Consider the following 22,103-nt stretch of genomic DNA (forward strand, 5'->3'; position numbering starts at 1 on the left):
ACGAAAGAACATTTAGAAGCAGAGCAAGTTATTATATTTTGATAAAAGATTAGAACGAATTAAAGGGTTTGACGTCATTTCAACTCTGATTGCCTGCTTTGACAATTATAATAGCTATGTATGTCTGTTGTGTAAAGAGAGGTTTGTTGATGTTTGGTTGTATTCAATGCACCCCCCCCAGGCTTCCTGTATTGAAAACAAACAGGATTGGATCAAACATGTACGTGAAGTTATCCAGGAGCGTACCATCCATTTACGGGGGGCACTCAAGGAGCCAATTCACATTCCCAAAGCCACTGCAACCAAACACAAGGGCAAACGGTATGTCAACCAATCACATCAATCCATAGCCTGATAAGAGTATGGATCTCTGGAACTTAGAATAAGCTCCAGCGGAAGAAACTCATTTTATGCATATCAGTATGTTGTCTTTGACAGTGGCTGTCAAACCAGGGTGGAAAAGCTTTTCTTTGGTAAATTGGCACTTTTAACTGATGTCTATTTAACTGATGTCTATCATATTGAATAGCAGGGATGTAGAGGACCTAGACAGTCAGGGTGATGCAAGCAGTCAACCAGACACCATCTCCATCGCCTCCCGCACCTCCCAGAACACACTGGATAGCGACAAGGTGAGTGTGACAATCTGTTGACCTTAGTCTGAAAGTGCCATGCTATACCTGCTGTTCAGCTCTGGTGTTTTGGTGGCATGTTTAGACCTGTAGAGTTTTCAGACAAGGAAAATGGTTTAATGTCTGTACTGAATGTTTTAGCCTCACCCTAAAAAACAGATTTGATGGGTTTTACCAACTTAAACTTGCTGATGTGGTTCAAAGACCTTTTTTGTTGCATCACATTCAAAGACCATTGTAATGAAGCTTATAATCACTTTTAAATCAAGTCTAAAATCAAGTTCTTAAAGGGGTAGTTCACCCAAAAATTAAAATTTACTCACCCTCATGTCGTTCCATACTAATGAGACTGAAAGTCTATGCAACCCAAATTTTCACGAAAAAAGTGGTAAAAGACATTGTAAAATTGGGTTTACCATATTTGATGAGCTCTATGTATGTGGGTTTATCAGTGTTTATGTGAATAATACATTAAATTAAATTGTTCATTATAAAGTGATCATATGTTGAAGTAGTGTGGGATTCTTGGTTGCATGGACTTAGAATGGATGGACAAAAATAATAAGAGAATATTAAAATTGTCTTCAACTGTGTTCTGAAGATGAATGGAAGTCTTGAGTTTGAAACAACGTGAGGGTGAGTTTACCCTTTTTGGGTAAACTAGCTCTTTAATTCATTTCTGAGTGCTTGTGGAACACTATGTCCATTTTCAAGCTTCATCTTTTGCTGGATGAACATTCTGTTAAAGGTTTTTTATTGCTACATCTTGATCTGATCCAAAGATTTAAAGAACATAATCTTGTTTTTGTTCTCCTGAATTTATGCTCCTCTTCAGAGATAATACTGAGCTGCTGGAAATTCTATAAAATGTATAAAAAAAATTATAAATAAAATAAAAACATTAATCTCTGACTGGCAAGGCTATCTTAGACAACAGGCTGCACCACACTGGCTTGTGTAAAATAAAATAGTTAAACATTGCAAACAATAGTTTATTCCAGGAATTAGATTTTAGTGACAATGGCCACATATGGGTGTTTCTTATGTTAAAATGATGATGTGAGCTGGTGTGGATTTTTAATTAGGTAATTTAAATGTTGGATTGTTATGTAGATTCTCAAATTATAATCTGTGATATAATCTTACAGTAATAAAGTTTTTCATGATCCTTATGTAAACATCTTAGAATGAATTACATTTCTGTCACTATGCATGCAGTCCCATGCCCATGATAAGCAAATGTAATCTTTTTTTTTTTAAATGTTAAATGTGTGGCATGGTGGTAATGACAGCATTATTGGGGAATGTTTGTTTGTCAAGTCATTTATTTCTATAGCGCTTTATACAATACATATTGTTTCAAAGCAGCTTTACATTATTAAACAGGAAAATAAGTTTTAATGTTAAAAAATTAATCAGTTATGACATGACTCCAATTCAATTTTGACTTCAAAGCAGCTCTACTGACATTATTCCGCTGAAGTTAGATCTGTGTTGTTTCAATTCAGTTCAATAGCTGTGCTATTGTTGCAAGGTTGATAAATTATGAAACAAGTCCAATTCAGCTTCTGTATAAGCAGTTCAACAGAAGGCAATAGTTTCATAAATAGTGTTGCATGAATACTAAATTAACTGAAAACATCATTTTTAAACTTCTTAAGTGTAAAACATTTAAGTAAAAGCACTTTTTATATAAAAACCTTTTAGGGAACAGAAAATTTCTCCTAATTGAAGAATCAACCATACAAGAAGTTCGGACACAGTAGCATCCAGTGGTTCCAACATTCCTTTAACCTGATTATCAACAGACGTAATGAAGGTTCCTCAATGGGGAACGTTGCTTTGGTTGCTTTGGATTTAGCAGCACAGACGCTCATCTTCCCACTCACAGTCAGAGCTCTCCTCTCACTCGCCCTCACACATGTGCATGTTTTTGTCACTGATATGTATTGCGAGTCTCCTACAAGAACACACGTTACATGCTGATACTGTCTTGAATCAAAACACACTTGGATGCACCATCTTTATCTCCATTTCCATGTCGGTCTCTTCCCTGTCTCTGTGACACGTAAAGAGTCTCGCTGTCACCAAATTGACTCATGTACCCTGACAACCCCTCACAAAGGCTCACTGTTTTAACCGTCTTAACGCACACAGAGCCCTCTCAGTTCGTGGCGAGGTGAAAAGGTGAGGCTCCCAGAAGCGTACGAGTTCCTGCACGTCACTTCTAATAAGCATTAATTTGCCTCCTGCTCCTTTAAATCTTGGCACATTGTGTCCGTCTCTGCCTCCTCTCCCTTCCTCCTGCCAGGCGTCACTCCTTCAGACTGATTCCATCTCCGTGGCAATGCGAGGATGTGTCAGCAGCCTTCAAACGCCTGCCACTTTACCTCACTGGAGTCCTGAATGCTTGAGCTGTAGATGAACTGTAGACCAGGTTCATTTTGATCAGAAAAAAGGAAGGCAAAGTCATTCCGTCTTCCAGATTGAAGGATATGGCATTGTCGGAGTTAGGGGTTTTCGACTCAAAACGTCATCCTGTGTGATGTTTGAGGCATAGGGACTTACTAGGAGGTGTTGTTTTGGTAGAAACATGGCGTGTAAAGGTTCAGGATCAGTGGCTCACCTTTTGAGCTCATTGGCGATGCCACATTACCAGTGGGTACGTTCGTTCTGACTTTAGACTTGGCTATTTTCTTAGTTAGGTCACTTTTGTTTCTTTATCAGAGATTTTTTAAATTTATTGTGACACTTATTCTTTCCTCCACAGTTGTCCGGTGGCTCAGAGTTGACGGTGGTCATCCACGATTTCATGGCAAGTAACGGATCGGAGTTGACTGTGCGTAGAGGTCAGACAGTGGAGCTGTTAGAACGGCCCCAGGACAAGCCCGACTGGTGTCTGGTTCGCACCACTGACCGCTCACCTGCCCAGGAGGGCCTGGTTCCCAGTTCCATGCTTTGCATCGCACATTCCCGCAGCAGTATGGAGATGGAGGGAATTTTCAATCATAAAGGTAAGATGGCTTTCCTGTTTTCTGCAGATTGGGTTAGGTTAGATTTGATTGGACTGTAAATGTGTTTGGGTTTTTTGGATGTTCATGCTGGCCAAAGCTTGCTGCCTAAAGGGATAGTATCATTTACTCAACCTCATGTTGTTCCAGACCTGTATGAGTTTCTTTCTTCTGTTGATCAGAAAAGAAGATATGTTAATGAATCTTGATAACCAGACATTTGACTGTAGGCTACCGTCAATTGTCTAGTTACCAACGTTCTTCAAAATATCTTCTTTTGTGTTCTTCAGAAAAAAGAAACTCATACAGGTCTGGAACAACATGAGGGTAAGTAATGACAAATTTTTGGGTGAACTATCCCTTTAACTATCATAGTATGATGCATCTTCAAAGAATTGAACTAGTCACAACTGCACTATTTTTGTTTCATGTCATTTGGCTTTATTTGATGTTTGATTTATTTTGAGTTCCCTCTTACATCATACGTACAGGTTCCCATATATATATATATATATATATATATATATATATTTATACGTTTCAATCTACAGTATATACTTTATGTAACATATACTTGTGTACAAGAGCATGATCTATTTCAGTACACATGTTATAATCACAAGAAACTTTGCTTCTAACCACAAGTCGAGAGCTGTAGTTCTAACCTCGTAAGTTTGCAAATGTTTGTTGGAACTATGGTTTTTGCAAAACTGAAACATTGAGCTATGTTGGTAACACCGGAACTTGCTTACATGCTTACAAGCTGTAGTTGACTTACTTGCTTTTAGGACTTGCTTTTGGGAAACACACACCTGCATAGATATGGGGTCAGATCAGGATGGCATCAGGATTTATAATGGGGTTTAGGTGAAGGTCAATTTAGGTTTACACTTCACAGAGGCTGCACTACTTGGATTTGTCAGTGTTTTGAATTTGTGGCAACTCTGGGATAGTGTTTGGTGTTCCTCTCCAGTCATGGGAACGGCTTCTGTGTAAATGCTTGAGGGATTACTTGAAGACACATCAGCACACGCATCCAGCTGGTCTTTTGTGTAAGAGTTGTTAGGTAATCACCTTTGACTCGATTAGGAATCTCAGTTTTGTTTTACCGATCTGTTTGGTAGAATGAAAGGATACATAGATTTAAAAAAAAAATCCAATTTACCTTATAGATTAATTGTATATCAGTGATTTATACAAAATTGTATTTTAAATCATAATGCATACAGATTTCTATCTGTGTGCAAGATTAACATTTAAATATAACGTACCACAATTACCTCTGATTATCCTAATGTAGGTGCTTAGATATTGTGTGTTTTCCCTCAGGAGAGATGGATCAAAGCTGTACAGGTGTGTGAGTGTCTGCTCTCGATTCACCCCGAACCCAAATCAAATTTTAATTGCAGTCCAGCTTTGCTCTTTCTTATTAGGGTTGAAGTGTGTTGTGCTTGCAGTAACCATGGTGATGGGTTGTGTGTGTCAGGTGATGAACAGGGTTGCCAGGCTGAAGGATTTCCCTGCTAGGACCGTATCCATGTACACAAGACAGTTAATGTGATCTTGTGATTTTGATCATGCCTTTAAAAGCAGCCATTTTGTAAACAATAATACATGGACTACCTTTCAAAAGTTGTTTTTTAAAGAAACTAATACTTTAATACAGCAAAGACACATTAATTTGATCAAAAGTGACAGTAAGGGCATTTATAATATTACAAAAAAAAAATACATTTCAAATAAATGCTGTTTCTGTTTCTAAATAAATCTTTCTTTTCATCATAGATTCCACAAAAAGATTAGCAGCACAACTGCTTTAAACATTGATAATAAGAAGAATTTTTGGGGGCACCAATTCAGCATGATTTCTGTAGGATCATGTGACACTGAAAACTGGCTGCTGAAAATTTTAAACAATTACATTTTTTAAATATATCAAAATAGAAATTTATTTTACATTTTAATAATATTTCACAACATTACAGTTTGAAATAAAGTTTTGCATATGAAAACATTTATGATGAGTCGGCATAAATTAATTTTGGAGCAATCTTATTGTTAATTGGAATTTAAGGATTTAAGGATTCAGCTATAGTAAGTACATCAGCTGCAGTTTGTAAGTTCATCATGATCAAAGACATGTAAAATGAAATTCATGGTGGTTAGTCACTGCTTTTGAAAACTCTGAATGGAAAATGATTTGTGACAAAGAAAACGACTACAAAGGAAGAGCATGTGGTAAAACCAAGAGGGTCACCAGGCACAGATTTTTGAGGTCACCCACACAAGGATGACTGGACTGCATCTGAGAGAAGATCATTAGTGTGTGCAGGGTGTGGTGTTCAGTTTGGAGAATTCTGGGAAGTTACTGGAACTGACTTATTTTTAACTCTTGATGTAGTTAGATGCTGCTTCTATCTATCTATCTATCTATCTATCTATCGATGACCAACAATGAATGTCAAGGAGATAGCTAATGAAAAACTTTAACATATTATAACTGTCATATTGGTTACATGCACTTCATTTCTATTTTTGTAACTACATTATAAGTCTCATACCTGTGTCATCTTTTAAGTCCATTTTTATGACATCATTACAAGTAGGCAAGTACCTTTTCTTTTGAAGAGGTCATGGGAAATGTCAAACAGCCGGTTCTCTTACAGCAAGGACAATTAGTATTTATAGAATGCGAAATAGGAACCGTCATAACTCATGATGACCAGTGTATTCTACCTCTTCAAATTGCTGCCCTGACTATTTCGTTAGCTGAAACGTTCAAGGTATATTTTAAGGCAGCCGGTGTGATGCAACGTGTCCAGAGAGGCAAAAAAAAATCCAACTTTTATAATATGAGACCAGAGCAGAATCCTCAGCAGAATTTTGATTAGTTCTGGCATAAACAGTTACGGATCTCCGTGTGTGTGTGTGTGTGTGTGTGTGTGTGTGTGTGTGTGTGTGTGTGTGTGTGTGTGTGTGTGTGTGTGTGTGTGTGTGTGTGTGTGTGTGTGTGTGTGTGTGTGTGTGTGTGTGTGTGTGTGTGTGTGTGTGTGTGTGTGTGTGTGTGCCAAAGGAAGCAGTTTGACTGGCCACAGACCAGCTACTGTTAAGCGGCCAAAGACGCTTAAACAGGGAGATCTTTGTAGCCTCCCGCTCTGGTGCAGCCTGTAAGAGTGGCAGACATTTGTGTAGGTGATATAGAGGCAGTTGTTTGTATAGTTTACTTCATTTTCATGCTGTGACCTGATATTGTCAGCCATACTGTATGCTTTCAAACTGTCATTTACTTCTGGGATGTATTATTACTGTGCTCCCAATATGCTTAAAATGTTCGAACAGGTCAACACTTGACTGATGTTGTTTTGCAGAATGCCATCATCCACTTGACATTTCAGGAATCCTCACATAAAAGACTCTAAAATAGCTGCAACCGTTATTATCAAAAGGTTTTTTGTTGAGATTTTAGTAATCTAATTGAGTGAATATCACAAAACCTTTTTAGAGGCACATATCAAAAGTCAAATATATATATATGAAATTTTGTTTCTGTCTTTTTGTAACTACATTATGATCGAGATTCCCCCTATTAGAAAATGAGTAAAAAAAAAAGCTGAAAGAGTCTCATTTTGAGAAGGCTTGAAAGGCTGACTCTTTTGGGATCACGTCTTTCATATTAAAGGATTGCAGGTTACACCTCTTTCCTCTCTTTGAGTCTTCTCATCCGGTTTTCCCTTCCTCCCTCTCTCTCATTCTGAGCATAACTTAGTCACAGCTGTGCATGGAACACCAAACCTCCCTCTTTCTCCATCCCCCTCTCCTCTCTCTCTCCCTCTCTCTCTCTCTCTCTCTCTCTCTCTCTCTCTCTCTCTCTCTCTCTCTCTCTCTCTCTCTCTCTCTCTCTCTCTCTCTCTCTCTCTCCCTCCCTTTCTTTCATAGTCCATCACTCTCTTCTCAGCATTATGTGGTAAAAATCCTTTCAGTTTAGAGGAGTTAGTGTAGGTGTCCTCCTCTGTTCAGATCACCTCTTGGGTATGGCACATGGAATACACTCATTTTTATCAGTCAGGTCACTCTGTCACATGGGTTCAGCTTCAGGACGCTCAGAGAACTGCAAGTATTGGCTGCTGGATTTGGGTACGTTCCTCACAGGACAACAACGCTGTCAGAACTGAATGCAGTCATCGTAACAAGGCTTAATATAATGCAGGTTGTTTATTAAAGAAGTTATTGAAGAACTGATTTAATAAGTTAAGCGTAGGGTATGTTGATATACAGGTTTATTTTAAGGATCACAATAGGTGATTGGTACAGAAACTACATGAAGAAATAGTCCTTTTTATTTTTGTTTGTTTTTATTAAATTCAAATTAGATGTGATTTATAGTGAATTTATTGGTCAATAATGTATTACTCAGCATCTGATAAGGACAAAGCTTAGTCGTTGATTTATTTAGCTGGACTTTCTCTTTTATAGAAGTCTTCTATATAGATGTTCCTGTATCTATAGAATGTTCTTCATATTAATTCACATTAGTTAATTAATTCACATATTCTTCTACTTAGTTTGGAGACAATGTCACTTCAGTGGAAATTTTACACCGTTTACACAGTTGATTTAGAGGGTCCGATCAGCTTTTAAAAGTTGTCTGCTTGTATGATTGCAGATCCAAAGTAAATAGGTCAATGACATGGCAGTACTTTTTTTGCATTAAAATGCAATAAATGAATGGTGGGAAAACTCTTCTATGATGTTTAAATTTTTTGACTTGAAATTAATTTTGACATTTTTGGAGGCATAATTTCAAAAAATATCTGAGTGATCAAACTGTCCTGTTTTCATAATGAGAAAAGTTATTATTAAATAATTAAAAGAATGACATTCTCAAAAAGAAAAATTGAGTAGTTTATCATAAAATCTTAATTTTACAAAATTATTATTTGAAAAATCTAAGTCATGGTTTGACTATGCAAGTAAAATAACTTGGTGTCAACAACAATAATACTTTTTATTTGACCTTTTTTGTGACTTTTATGATTTTATCATTTTTATGACTGAATAATTCAAGATTTTTGTCAAATTAAATGAACTCTTAAATGCATACCTCGGGTCTTTATCGGGATAATTGCCACGATGTATATGCTCAAATGTATTCAATGGGTTATTACTTTTTACTTAATGATTGCATTCAAAATTGAACTTTTCATGAAAATAGTATAGACGTTTTTGTTTCTGTTTTAAACCATATGAAACCAACATGGTTTCAATAATGATTTTAAACTTGATTTTTCCTTCTTTTAAAAAAAATCTTGGACACTGTCATTTGTCATTGGCCCGAATATCATAGGAATAGAAATTCATGATGGTGCTTATATTTGGCTTTTGTTTATAGGCTGTTTGATTTAGATGTTACAGTATGTTGGTGTTTGCTCTGCTTGAACAGTTCTTTATTAAAGGGATAGATAATGAAAATTGCTCTGCTTGAACAGTTCACCCAAAAATGAAAATTGTGTCATCATTTACACACCATCAAGTTGTTCCAAACCTGTATGAATTTCTTTCTTTTACTAAACTCAGAAAAGAATATGGGTAACCAAACAGTTGATGGGACCCATAGTATGTTTTGTGTTTGTTTAGCAGAAGAAAGACATTCATACAGGTTTGGAACAGCTTGAGGGTGAATAAATGATGACAGAATTTTCATTATCTATCTCTTTAATAAAGATTGTCAGGCATATGCAGCAAAACATTGTGGAACCTGTGCATGTGTTTTTGAGCGAGTCTTTTTTTATTTATCCGGACACAAGAGGCTCTCAGAGAAACAGACTAGATATTTCTAAATATTACCCATCAGTCTATGAAGTGAAAGGCTCAAAGTATGAGAAAGCATCAATTTGTCACACCTCAGTCATTCCTAATTAATGAATGTCACCTCAGTTGGGACGGAATGTTTCTTTAAAAATAGTTTTTCAAGAAGTTTTCTTTAAGATTTCAGTGTTCAATGTTTATATATGATTTATATTTTTGAATAATGTACAAATCACTGTAAGTTTCCTATGAGGAGACTGGTTGTGTCCTTTACAGGCGGCACAGGGCTCATTTCTGTGGCACTGAAGGCTCGGATTGTTCAGGTGTGAATTTAACGACACAGTTCAGGAGGAATGAATAACAGAACAGGAAAAACACACCACAATCCACAACTGATATATCTAGGAACATCATATAGGAAAATTGTATTCAATTATGCTGTTGTCATAGACTTTTAGTTTGCTTCTCATTATTTCCTGTTGTCTTTGTTTCCCACCATTATTAGATAGTATTGCAATTCATCTGATCATCACACCTGTTAGTCTTTTAGTTCGTTATCAGTATATGTATTTAAGTTCCTCGTTTCTCTGCCTTGATTGGCGGTTATTGTTTGTGTATCAAACGCTGTTACGTTACTTGTGGATTATCTGAGTTTGTTTAATTAAATACTTTAAGTTTTGAATTCATCTTCATCTGATCCTCTTATTCACTGTGATATTGACAGCTGTTATGTACAAGTAGTCACATCTTTTTCCAGTCAGAAGAATTTTTCAGAAAAGTTGTTGTTGCCTTTGTAAAAACCAACATGTCTGTGTTAAACTGACTTATTTAAGGTTTATATCCTGCTGTGAAGATTATAAATTAAGACGGTAACAAACACACACTCGCTAAATTGTCCACATCTGTCTGTTACTCAGATATTGTTTTAGATAAACCCGCCCAAAAACCGGTGCAAAAAACAAAGAACTAACTGTGATTGGTCACTTTACATGTCAGTCAGACGGTTCTCATCTAATTGGACAGTTATTGGCCATAAGCTTAGTCACAGCTGTTTATTCAAAACCTTTGTGAATCAGTGAACAAGACATTACAATTAATTGGTTCACAATGATTCATATGCCGACATCAATAGCAATATGATTTCAGGGAAGAAGTACTCATTGCTGATATAGAAGTGTTCATCACTCAGAATTGAAAGATTTTGGACTTTGTTTACCGGGTGTGGCTGTGTGTGTGTGTGTGTGTGTGTGTGTGTGTGTGTGTGTGTGTGTGTGTGTGTGTGTGTGTGTGTGTGTGTGTGTGTGTGTGTGTGTGTGTGTGTGTGTGTGTGTGTGTGTGTGTGTGTGTGTGTGTGTGTGTGTGTGTGTGTATAAATACACAGAGTGCGAACTATGACAGAGGGGTCAGACTAGGCTCAGCTATAATATACTGACCGCAATGAGGGGACAAACTACTGACACCTGAGATTTCATATATACAACATATGAGAGTCAAGTTAGGTCGTCTTTATTTAAATAGCACTTTATACAGTACAGATTGTTTCAAAGCAGATTCACAGCAATAAACAGGAACATAGTAAATGATGCAAATTTCATCAAATGTAAAACTAAAGTGCTACAAAGTGCTAAAAAGCAGCTCTACAAAGTCAGTTCAGTGTTGATTCAGTTCAGTAACTGTGTGAAGTTCATCAGTAATGAAACAAGTTCAGTTCAGCTATAAGCAGCTCTACAGAAGGAAATAGTGTCGTTATTCATCCCGAGTCATTTGGAAGTTATAGACTGCACATGCATTTTTATAGTGACAGTCAATAAAAGATGTATTTATCAGCTCTTGATTTTTCCACTCCTCCCCTGAAGACCGTTCATCAGAGGCCTTGAATGTGTTTCTTCACATCAATAGACTTGAAAAGAATATCTTATGCAAGCTTTATGTAAGGATACTCTCTGAGGAGCAGAACAAGGTCTTTTAAGAGGGTTCTGCAGTTTCACTTTTGAAGAGGGCTGAAAACAGAAACCCCTCGGAAGTGAAAAGTAGAGCTATGATTTGTATCACCTTGTGGTAAAAAACAAACAAACACTCACACTCTTAAACCTCTCAATAAACCCCAGAATAATTACCAACTGATAAAATATACTTGATATCATTTTAGTTATTAAGTGTATTAATTATATTTGTTTGTTAGATATCTGTAGTTATTATAGTTATAATACAGTAAACTGTGGTACAATGACATTGCAGTAATTCTGGTGTGAGAAATTACTATGTACAATGGCCCCAAAAATATTTAGACAATTGAAACCACATATCAAAATATTCAAATGTCTTTGTGTTATACAGCAAAATAAATGGCATTTATTTAAAATAAATAAATAAATACAGAAAGCATGCTTTTTCAAGCTAAATTTCACAAAAAGAAAGTTAGGTTTTAAATTCTAAAAGCATCTATGATGTAGCCTATTGATAAAACATTTGGAAACATAACTTGTTTTGATTTACTTTTTTTTTTTTTTTTTTTTTTTTTTTTTTTTTTTAGAGATTATATCAGACTTCTACTTAGAATATCCTTGCCATGCAAAAATAAGTTAATTTTGAGAAAAGGCCATCATTTGTTTTGGTGATGGCACTTGATTTAATTATGTCATTTAGACATTTTATTTGTGACCAAAGTCACAATTAAAATGCAAAAGTGTCCAAAAGTATCCAAATATTTTTGCCCATGCATACGTGTGCTGCAAATGTAAACAATTTAAGAGCATACTTGCATACTTGTGTTATTAAAGGGATAGTTCACTTTGAAATTAATTTTTGGTATGTTTTAGCTTACCTCAAGGGCATCCAAGATGTAGGTGTCTTTTTTTCCGCAGTAGTTTCAATTTTTATATTTTTAGGTCAAACCGTTCTTGTCTGTCAGTCATAATGCAGGTCTATGGTCACGGTCTCAAAACACATCCACAGAGTCCAAATTAAAACAATTCCCCGTCGTCCAAATTAAACAATTCCCCATCGTAAGTACACATTGATGGCCTAAGACACGAAACGAGCGGTTTGTGTGAGAAAACGAACAGTATTTATATCGTTTTTACCACTTATACGCAGCCATGTCGAAGTGATCTGATCTGACGTGTACGCAGACTGGTGCATAGATATATACACTAGATGTCGCCTTAAAGACATTCGTTCAATGAACTGCCGTAGACAAGGCGACATCTAGTGTGTATATGTCTATGCACCAGTCTGCGTACACGTCAGATCAGATCACTTCGACATGGCTGCGTATAAGTGGTAAAAACGATATAAATACTGTTCGTTTTCTCACACAAACCGCTCGTTTCGTGTCTTAGGCCATCAATGTGTACTTACGATGGGGAATTGTTTAATTTGGACGACGGGGAATTGTTTTAATTTGGACTCTGTGGATGTGTTTTGAGACCGTGACCATAGACCTGCATTATGACTGACAGACAAGAACGGTTTGACCTAAAAATATAAAAATTTAAACTACTGCGGAAAAAAAGACACCTACATCTTGGATGTCCTTGAGGTAAGCTAAAACATACCAAAAATTTATTTCAAAGTGAACTATCCCTTTAATAGCACTTAATAATATGGTATAACATGCTGTTGTTGAATTCTTGTTTTTTCATAACATTATAGGTTCATTATTTTATGACTACACAGCTATAAACTCATGTTAGTTGTGATCAAAAAAATTTCAGCAGTTTAGTTAAACCAAAACTGACTAGACCCAGCAACAAATGTAAACACCACTCTCTCTCTCTCTCTCTCTCTCTCTCTCTCTCTCTCTCTCTCTCTCTCTCTCTCTCTCTCTCTCTCTCTTCTTCTCTCTCTTTAAAGACACGCTCTCAGTGTCCAGTAATGAAGGAGGACTTTCGGGCAGTGCCACGCTGCAGCCGGGTCATTTGCAGAGCTCTCCTGGACCCAGACGGCCCGGAAATACTCTGCGCAAGTGGCTGACCAGTCCCGTCAGACGACTCAGCAGTGGCAAAGCAGACGGCCACGTAAAGAAACTTGCACACAAGCACAAGAAGAGTCGAGATGTTCGCAAGAACGCAGACCCTGGCTCACAGAAAGACTCAGATGACAGTGCCGCCACACCACAAGATGAGACCATAGAGGAGGTTGGTGACCAGAAAACCAATAGAACACACAAACCTATGACTTTTGTCAGGTGTATTAGCTTGATGAGCGAATCAGTTAAACAAAAAATCTGCATTGAATTGTGTATCAATGTATTATATAATTGTTGCATGCATTCATGTGTATCATTCGAAAGTTTGGGGTCGGCAATAAATATATATATATATATATATATATATATATATATATATATATATATTATTTTTATTATTTTTTAAGACATTAATACTTTTATTCAGCAAGGATTATTCAAAAGTTACAGTACATTTGATATTGTTACAAAAATATTTCAAATATATTTTTAATATTTTTTTGTGAAAAAGTATTAGGATTTCCACAAAAATAAACATTAAGCACGCAGCATTGTGATAATTATAAGAAATGTTAATCAAGCACCAAATCAGCATGTTCAAATTATTTTTAAGGGTCATGTGACTGAAGACTGGAGTAATGGCTGCTAAAATGTTTTGCTTTGCCATCACATTTTAAAATACAATAAAATAGTAAATTGTAATGAAATTCCACTGTATTTTTGATCAAATAAATGCAGGCTTGGTAAGCATAAGAGACTTTCAAAAACATTTAAATCTTATAGACCCCACACTTTTGAATGGTATATTCAATTATCTATACAATTGTTTACTTTAAAAAAAAAAGGTTGCAACAGTGAAAATGGTTAAAACAGTTTGTAGACAAGTAAATGTCTATGGTAGTTTGTTAGTTGACACTCCTATCCTGGTAAATGCATTTGAAACGTCAATGAAGGCAGAAGTAAATGTAGCATACTGTGTGTTTTTAAGTGTTGCGCTGTATGATTTGTAACTGTCTAAGTGTTATTTATGTCTTGTGGTTTCCAGTGTAGAGCAGTTATAAATACAGTGCAGCGCTTCCCCTAGTGATATTTTGGTATAAAAATGTGCCGCAGCTGCCGAGCTGTTTCATAGCTTAACAATGTTTATCTCTCTTTATTTCTTTCTTTCTGTTTCTCTCTCTTCTGTCCTCACAGAGGATGAGAAATGAGGGCTTGAGCAGTGGCACTCTGTCTAAGTCTTCCTCCTCAGGGATGCAGAGCTGTGGTGAAGAGGAGGGAGAGGAAGGGCCAGACTCGGTTCCCCTGCCGCCCCCTATGGCCATCCAACAGCACAGTCTTCTGCATCAGGACTCCCAGGAGGACAAGGTAACTGCTGAAGCGTCGCCAAATCAACATGGATGGGTTTTGATATCCATTTTGATTTGATATTACATTACTTTTTTGAAAGCTGCTATTTTGGACTAAACAAAGTAAATCGTTTTTCATAAAGTCAGCATGAAATCTTATTTGGCTCTGTTATATACTTAAAACACGTGGCCTTATCATGCTAGATTCATTAGTGCATGTTGAAAAAAAAAAAAATATATATATATATAGTTGGTAACACCTTATTTTACAGTGTCTTTGTTACATATGTTACATGTACTTACCATAGTAGTAACAGTACATTATGCATAATTACACACAACTAACCCTAAACCAAATCCTAATCCTACCCTAATTCTACAGTAAGTACATGTAGTTGCTTAATATTACTCAGTACTTAAATACTGTAACAATAACACCTTAAAATAAAGTGTAACCAAAGATTTCTTGCATCAAACTGAAATGTAAATGTTACTTGCTCCACCACACCAGATTCAATAGGACATTGTGTTTAGGCTGATGTCACCTAGTGTCAGTGCAGTCAAATCCACAATATTATTGATTTGCCTGCACAGACACTATTGGTTGAGAACTGAACTGAACTGAACGATGCAGACCTGCTTTATAGATGAAATGAACTAATTTAATAATTGATGATCTGACTGAACTGACTTCAGCTGAACACTAACTTTTTGCCGTACAACCGAAATTATGTTTTCCTGTTATCACTGTAAGGCTTCTTTGAAACAATCTGTATTGAATTAAGTGCAATATGAATAAAGTTTACTTGACTTGACTTGACTTGACTTGACTTGACTTGACCAAGGCTGTGCAGGCTATAGGTTAGTATTAACTAACAGCCGAATGGGCTACTGTTGTACATCTTACAAATAGTTAATGCAGTAATCTAATGCAGATTCATGTAATAGCAAAACAAATAGGGTAACACTTTATTTTGCAGTGTTTGTTACACATTACATGTAGTTACTATAGCAATTACTATAAATTGTGCTGAATTTCATGAAGACTACCTAAACCACACCCTAATCCTAACCTAACACTATAGTTAGTACATGTAGTTAATTATTATTACTCAGTACTTGAATGTATAATTACACTGTAACACAGACACCGATAGAGTTTAAAAACTATATTACTATTGGGATACAGTGAGATGCACTTGAGGTTGAGGGTTAATTTCCTATTTTGCATTGAAATTTGTCAGATTACGAAGTAGAATGTGTTGCAAATGCCATTTCATATTGACTTTAACCTATGGTAATAATAGCTTAGAAGAAGACCAGTGAGGTCTCTGTCAGGCATCTCTAACTGCTGTCTGTTTTCTCTTTGTTTCTTAATGTTCTCCAGCATTATGTTGATTTCTGTTCTGCCTCTGTTTTGTCTCAGTTTCCTTATCTCTCTATGTAGTCTTCTCTCCTCCAGCCGTCTCCTGTTCTTTCCTTCTATTCAGTCTTTTTTCTACTTTTATACCTCATCCTTGCATATTTTCCTTCTTTGTTTGAATACTCCACGCATCCTCAGTTGTGCTTTGCCAGAACTTGAGGCACAGATTCAGTAGCATTCTGACTTCTGACTGTTATAGCCTGTGAAAGCCCTTCTGTCCGTGACCTTTATGTGCTTTTTAATGGAGTATTTGTGTGTACGATCACATGTGGTGGGCCATGTATGCACTTACTCTTTACCCAAAACAACCCAAATCTTCCAAACCAAAGCTCCTACTTCCGTCCCCCCCCCATATTAGCCCCTACCACTCTGAAATCAGCCCCCGATTGGCTGGCGAATCCAGAAACCACACTCATTACCATATTTGGAATGGAATGTTTCCGCCTTCAGTGTCAGAACACTACAATGGTGAGCATCGTTGCAGATTCACATAATAAATGAATATTGAAGTCTAGTCCGTTATGTAACTATAACCCAAAAGTGAAGTCACTCCACTTAATAAACTAGTCCTCATGGGGGAAAAGACAGGTAGGGCATTTAACATGCAAATTAGACTACTTAGTTAACCACCAATAAATAATAAATTGATGAGTAAGCGGTATATCCCTTTAAAAAAAAAAAACTGTGGAAACAAGCCACTTGGTGGTAGTCTTGCTGTTTCCCAACCTGACCAAAATTGTTTGATAATTTCTTTTTTTTTATTTCTTTTTTTTATTCATAACGTTTATGATAGTCCTACCTTTGTGAGATTCTAAATATTGTCACTTGTTTTCTTTTTTACATAGGCTACCTCCCGTCTGTCTGGACGTCCCAGCAGTTCAGAGACACCGAGTGCAGCTGAACTGGTCAGCGCTATTGAGGAACTCGTCAAGAGCAAAATGGTAGGAGATCACAGTCCATCATTTCACATTGAATATTTTTGTATTGTCCACTAAATTCTTTTTTCTCTCTCAGAGTCTGGAGGACAGGCCCAGTTCTCTCCCTGTTGAGAAAAGAGATAGCAGTAGTCCTTCCTGCATCCCATCGGATAACTCCTTCCTGTCTTCCTCCTCTCCCATCGATGAGATGGACGAACGCAAGACTGGCTTCCTCAAGAGACGACAGTGCGTCCCTCTCTTATTTTCCTCAGATATTTCCTCTTTATAGTTATTTTTGGTGTAAAATGGGCCTTAAGACAGCACCGAAATCGAATCTCTTCTGTGGAACCTTGTAAGTGATTGACTTGGAATATGAGGGCTTCATTTCTCAATACAAATGTTGACACTTTGACCTCTGCACGAAAAGTTTTGCAGATAGTAGCATAGAAGTTTAAAAAAAGCAGGACTGGTACTTAAATAAATGGCAAAAAGAGCAAAAGAAGATGAAAGAGGTAACGAGTTTAAGACAGAAAAGAGTCATGCCGACTTGATACATCATAGAAAGTAAAAATAACTCTTTAGACATGAGGGACTCGTTTTAAGACTCCTTACTATATTGGTATGCTCTTGTTGAATGTAAATTAGTTCAATAAGGATCATTTAGAATATTGGTTGTACATTACGATATATCATGCGAATTGCCTCGTAATTATTGTGTTTGCTTTAAAAGGTCAGTGGCAAACTGGGTCAAAGCTATAGTCTGAAATTTGAGCATCACATTATAAAGCTTTACATTGGGTTGAGTTAACTGTAGCTTCAAGATTTATTCCATAGAGTTCAATGCATTGAGGAACATTAGCTACAGTATGTTTCCATCCAAAGTTTAACTATTTAACTTATGCACAAAATCACATAAAACATTTGTGAATAAAGCACAGTGAGTTGAAGAGGACAAAATTGTCGCTTTCTGATAAACTGGCACTAAATATCAAGGTTGCACTACGTGTTCTTACAGTGTACTTACCTTAGAAATTGCTGGGTAATATAAGGTAACTGCATGGGTTAAGGCAGGGGTCAGCAACATATGGCACGCTGAGGGTTAATCACTGGCACGTGAGCAAAGGTGAGAGAGATGTATGTATTTCATTCAGAAAAAGTACCTCGTACCTGCATACAGATGTACATTTTGAGGTAATCGTTCCTCATTGTAACACAGCTTGTTATATTAAGGTAGGAGTTATACATACTATTAAAGCATGAGAATTAAACTGCGTAAGTCAATAAAAGCGCGCTGCTTTAACAAACCATTACTGACTGACAGCAAACAGCTTGTTCATAGCCAATGCTATAAATGTCATGTGAAAGAGTGCATAGGCAGCATTGATTCCTGTAGAGTACTATAATTAGCTTTAAAAAATACGTAGCACTCTCAAATATTGAGTACATTTTAATAAGATTTCATAATTAGAAATATTTTTACAGGTATTAAATGTGTTTCTTTTCACTCCACCTGCCATTTTGGTTTCAATTGAAATGTTCTTTTCTTTTCCAGTTATGTTCTGCTGGAACTGGTCGAGACAGAGAGGGACTACGTGAGAGACCTTGGTGCAGTCGTGGAGGTGGGATTATATTCAGTTCTTTTAACAAACACTGCACTGAGATCACTATGGTGACCACTTGTAACCAAACACATTAATTCAAGTAAAAACAATTGGCAGCTGCTTTCAGGGTTAAGTTCTTTTTGTTCAATAGTCTGTATCTATTGAGGGCTTACACAACTTGTTGTGAATTGATCACATGATCTGTTTGACACAGAGTGTCTCTGAAAGGAAATGAGATTGGTTTGGATTTGCTGCTAATTCAGAATGATGGCTCAGTGTGATCACGTGTTTTATCTGTCACTGTCTACATGGTAACTGTACTCATGTGTTCTGGCACCTGCAGGGCTACATAAGCAGGATGAAGGAGGAGGGTGTACCCGACGACATGAAGGGCAAAGATAAGATTGTCTTTGGGAACATTAACCAGATTTATGACTGGCATAAAGAGTATGTGAAAATGATGCACTTAGCTTCCATCCTCTCAAATACCATATTAAGACCCTACTTTAATTCTCTGGCATTAATGTTAATGTAAACCTCTGCTCTTTGTAGCTTATTTCTTAGTGAACTGGAGAAGTGCTTGGAGGACCCTGATAGGCTCGCACCCCTGTTTATCAGACAGGTATGATGTGATTTCACTCTTACTAAAGCCCTATTCGGATGGGACTAGTTTTCTAAACGATGTTTGAATTACAATTCTTATCACTCGCCGTCTGTGATTTCATGTATGATTCGGTCAGGATTAACATTGCCATGTTTACTACAGAGGTGGGGGTGTTTTATTCTAGATGTGGGCGTTACAGAAAATCATGTGCTGTGCTTGCGTGCATTACGTTTGACATGTCTTTTAATTTATTATTTGTTGATATCATTTTAATTTATTATAAAAACCCTAAGTAAACTGCTCAAGTTTATAGCAGTGGCTGTTTATAATAAATTTGCAAAAGTGAGAGAAATCTAGATAAGTATCTTAGTCTTACCTGACACAGATATTAAAATTGGCAGTCTTAGCAAGTTTCAGCGATTTGGCTCCATTTTGTTGTTATTAATTTTGTAATGTTATTTTTTTCGTTGGAGACCATCCATATTGAAACTAATATTGTCAAACGGTTGCTCAGGTAGGTCAAAAAATGCAGGTGGAGAAGCATTAGGATAATGCAATATCAGCAATCACAGACATTCGCATTAGGACGGGATTAGATTTCTCAGAGGACCGTTGAGTTTACCGAAAAAAAGTAGGTCATTTGCTCTGGAATTTTGAAAAAGATTGTGTGAGATAAACACAGACTTGGTAGATTCAGAGGGGATCAGAAGGCGCAAAGTACTGTGAAACACAAACTTCTCTACGTCTCCCTGGAAAACTAGTCCCATCCGAATAGGACTTAAGACAACTACAATTGCAAGGTGCATCTGTGTTAAATTCAAAGGTGAATTGTGTATTTTCTGTTCTGTGAAGTGTGTATATCTACTATTGGTCAGCTAAACTGATAGTCCCGTCCCTAACTTACATAACTGGTTGAGCTTCAATGTTGTCGAGGCGAGTCATTTTGGGGGGTGTTTCCCAAAACCACCGTTAGCCAACTATATATGGTTGCAATTTCTATCGTTACCAACATACAGTAGTTTAATGGTTCTGTGTTTCATGAAACTATAGTTCAAATGAATATTTGCAAACAGCATCACAAACTTTCGCGAACTACAGCTCTCGACTTGTGGTTAGACGCATAGTTTCTTGTTATCATGACGTGGACAAATAGATCATGCTCTTTGGGCATAATAAGCAAGCTGACATGCAGTACAATCTATGTCTTTCATTCCATTTATATATATATATATATATGTATATGTATGTATGTATGTATGTATGTGTATAATGTTTCAATCCATATATTTCATGCCATATATCTAGTCAACAATCACAGTTTTTATACATATAAGACGATTTTTTTTTATGTGTCAGAAAATGCGTCATTTATAAATTGAACTGCTTTCTTTTATTCTGAAAATAAACTAATCTGATTGTCATGTTCTGTGTTGGTTTTATTTCCTGTACTCTCAGTTTGTATGTTCTTATTTCCTGTGTTACGTTCCTGTTTTCTTTGTTTTAGTTTCCATTGCTAGGTTGTTTCTATAGTTACTAATAGTTTATTTAGTATGATGATTAATGATAATGATTCTGACTTCTGTCTCTGATATTTTGTTTTGACCACAGGAACGAAGACTCCACATGTACATTGTGTACTGCCAAAACAAGCCCAAATCAGAGCACATTGTTTCAGAGTACATCGACACATATTTTGAGGTAAGACTCAAGTCACTGTCTGCATCCTGCCTGACATTTTAAACATGAGTCATGAAAAGTGAGACAGACTCATAACCACACTCATCTTTCCTTTGTATCTTCATCAGGATTTAAAGCAGAGGTTAGGCCACAGGCTACAGATCACAGATCTACTGATTAAACCAGTGCAGCGGATCATGAAATACCAGCTTCTGCTGAAGGTCAGACAGGGAAATTGCAGAAGCAAAGTAGACATTATTTCTAGTATTACTGACCCATACAGTCTCATCATGCTTATGTGAAGCATGGATGATCTTGAGAAAATATATTTGTCTTGTTTTATTCTGACATCCTTGTTCTGATTGCATAATTTTAGGATTTTCTTAAGTTCTCCAAAAAGGCTGGTTTGGACACTGTAGAATTAGAGGTAAGTGTATTTGTCAAGACATGGGTTTGTATTTAACTTTTAAAAACCACCTAGCAACACCCTAGCAACGACCCACTACACCTTAGTAATACACTGGCAAATTTTACACAAGCAAGCACCAGTCATATTTTCTTCAGAAAAATAAAAAAATTTGTTGTTAACATTGCTGTATACTCTCTCACAGAAAGCGGTAGAGGTGATGTGTGTTGTTCCTAAACGCTGCAATGACATGATGAATGTTGGACGCCTCCAAGGATTTGATGTAAGATGAATTTCCTTTTTTACAAAAAAGTATGAGCGTGTAGGTGGGAAGTTAAAAGCACAGCCATTAACAGTTGTATGTACATAAATTAGCAGTAATTCCTTTAATTCTGATTCAGCTAAAAGGCAACAAATCAAACCAAGACTGGCAGTGAATTTTCATCATTCCCTGGAAAGAGTTTAGATGCCTGGCAAAATTCACATTCCGAGCAACTAAAACACTGACCTTGCCTCCAAATAAAAAACATGGGAGCATCACACAATATTTTGAAATAGACTGCATAGAGAGTCGTGTTGTGAATGTTTATTATACAACGTTTTTTTACCTAAGGCACGGTCACATTTCATAGAAATTCTGTGTGTAAATAGTTTTTATACTGTTGTTGGGATGTATGAAGCAGAGCTCACACAATAGTAATTTTCAAACAA

The 22,103-nt window shown here is 36.5% G+C and overlaps 1 protein-coding gene across 5 annotated transcripts in view; it reads left to right on the forward strand.

Moving 5' to 3' along the window:
- triob (trio Rho guanine nucleotide exchange factor b) overlaps positions 1-22,103 on the forward strand; it is a 206,255-nt gene that overhangs the window by 169,734 nt on the left and 14,418 nt on the right. For 3 of the 5 annotated variants that reach the window (XM_082150220.1, XM_082150218.1, XM_082150216.1), the window contains exons 33-46: positions 182-321; positions 530-632; positions 3,403-3,646; positions 13,304-13,587; positions 14,613-14,783; positions 17,033-17,128; positions 17,202-17,350; positions 18,657-18,723; positions 19,049-19,152; positions 19,258-19,327; positions 20,918-21,007; positions 21,115-21,207; positions 21,363-21,413; positions 21,598-21,675. In XM_082150220.1, coding sequence (XP_082006346.1) covers positions 182-321; positions 530-632; positions 3,403-3,646; positions 13,304-13,587; positions 14,613-14,783; positions 17,033-17,128; positions 17,202-17,350; positions 18,657-18,723; positions 19,049-19,152; positions 19,258-19,327; positions 20,918-21,007; positions 21,115-21,207; positions 21,363-21,413; positions 21,598-21,675 — 1,740 coding nt within the window. The remainder of the gene's footprint in view (positions 1-181; positions 322-529; positions 633-3,402; positions 3,647-13,303; positions 13,588-14,612; positions 14,784-17,032; positions 17,129-17,201; positions 17,351-18,656; positions 18,724-19,048; positions 19,153-19,257; positions 19,328-20,917; positions 21,008-21,114; positions 21,208-21,362; positions 21,414-21,597; positions 21,676-22,103) is intronic. The other 2 variants (XM_082150217.1, XM_082150219.1) reach the window with 1 other exon arrangement.

Source organism: Leuciscus leuciscus (assembly GCF_965113295.1).
Source record: "Leuciscus leuciscus genome assembly, chromosome: 20".
NCBI lineage: Eukaryota > Metazoa > Chordata > Actinopteri > Cypriniformes > Leuciscidae > Leuciscus > Leuciscus leuciscus.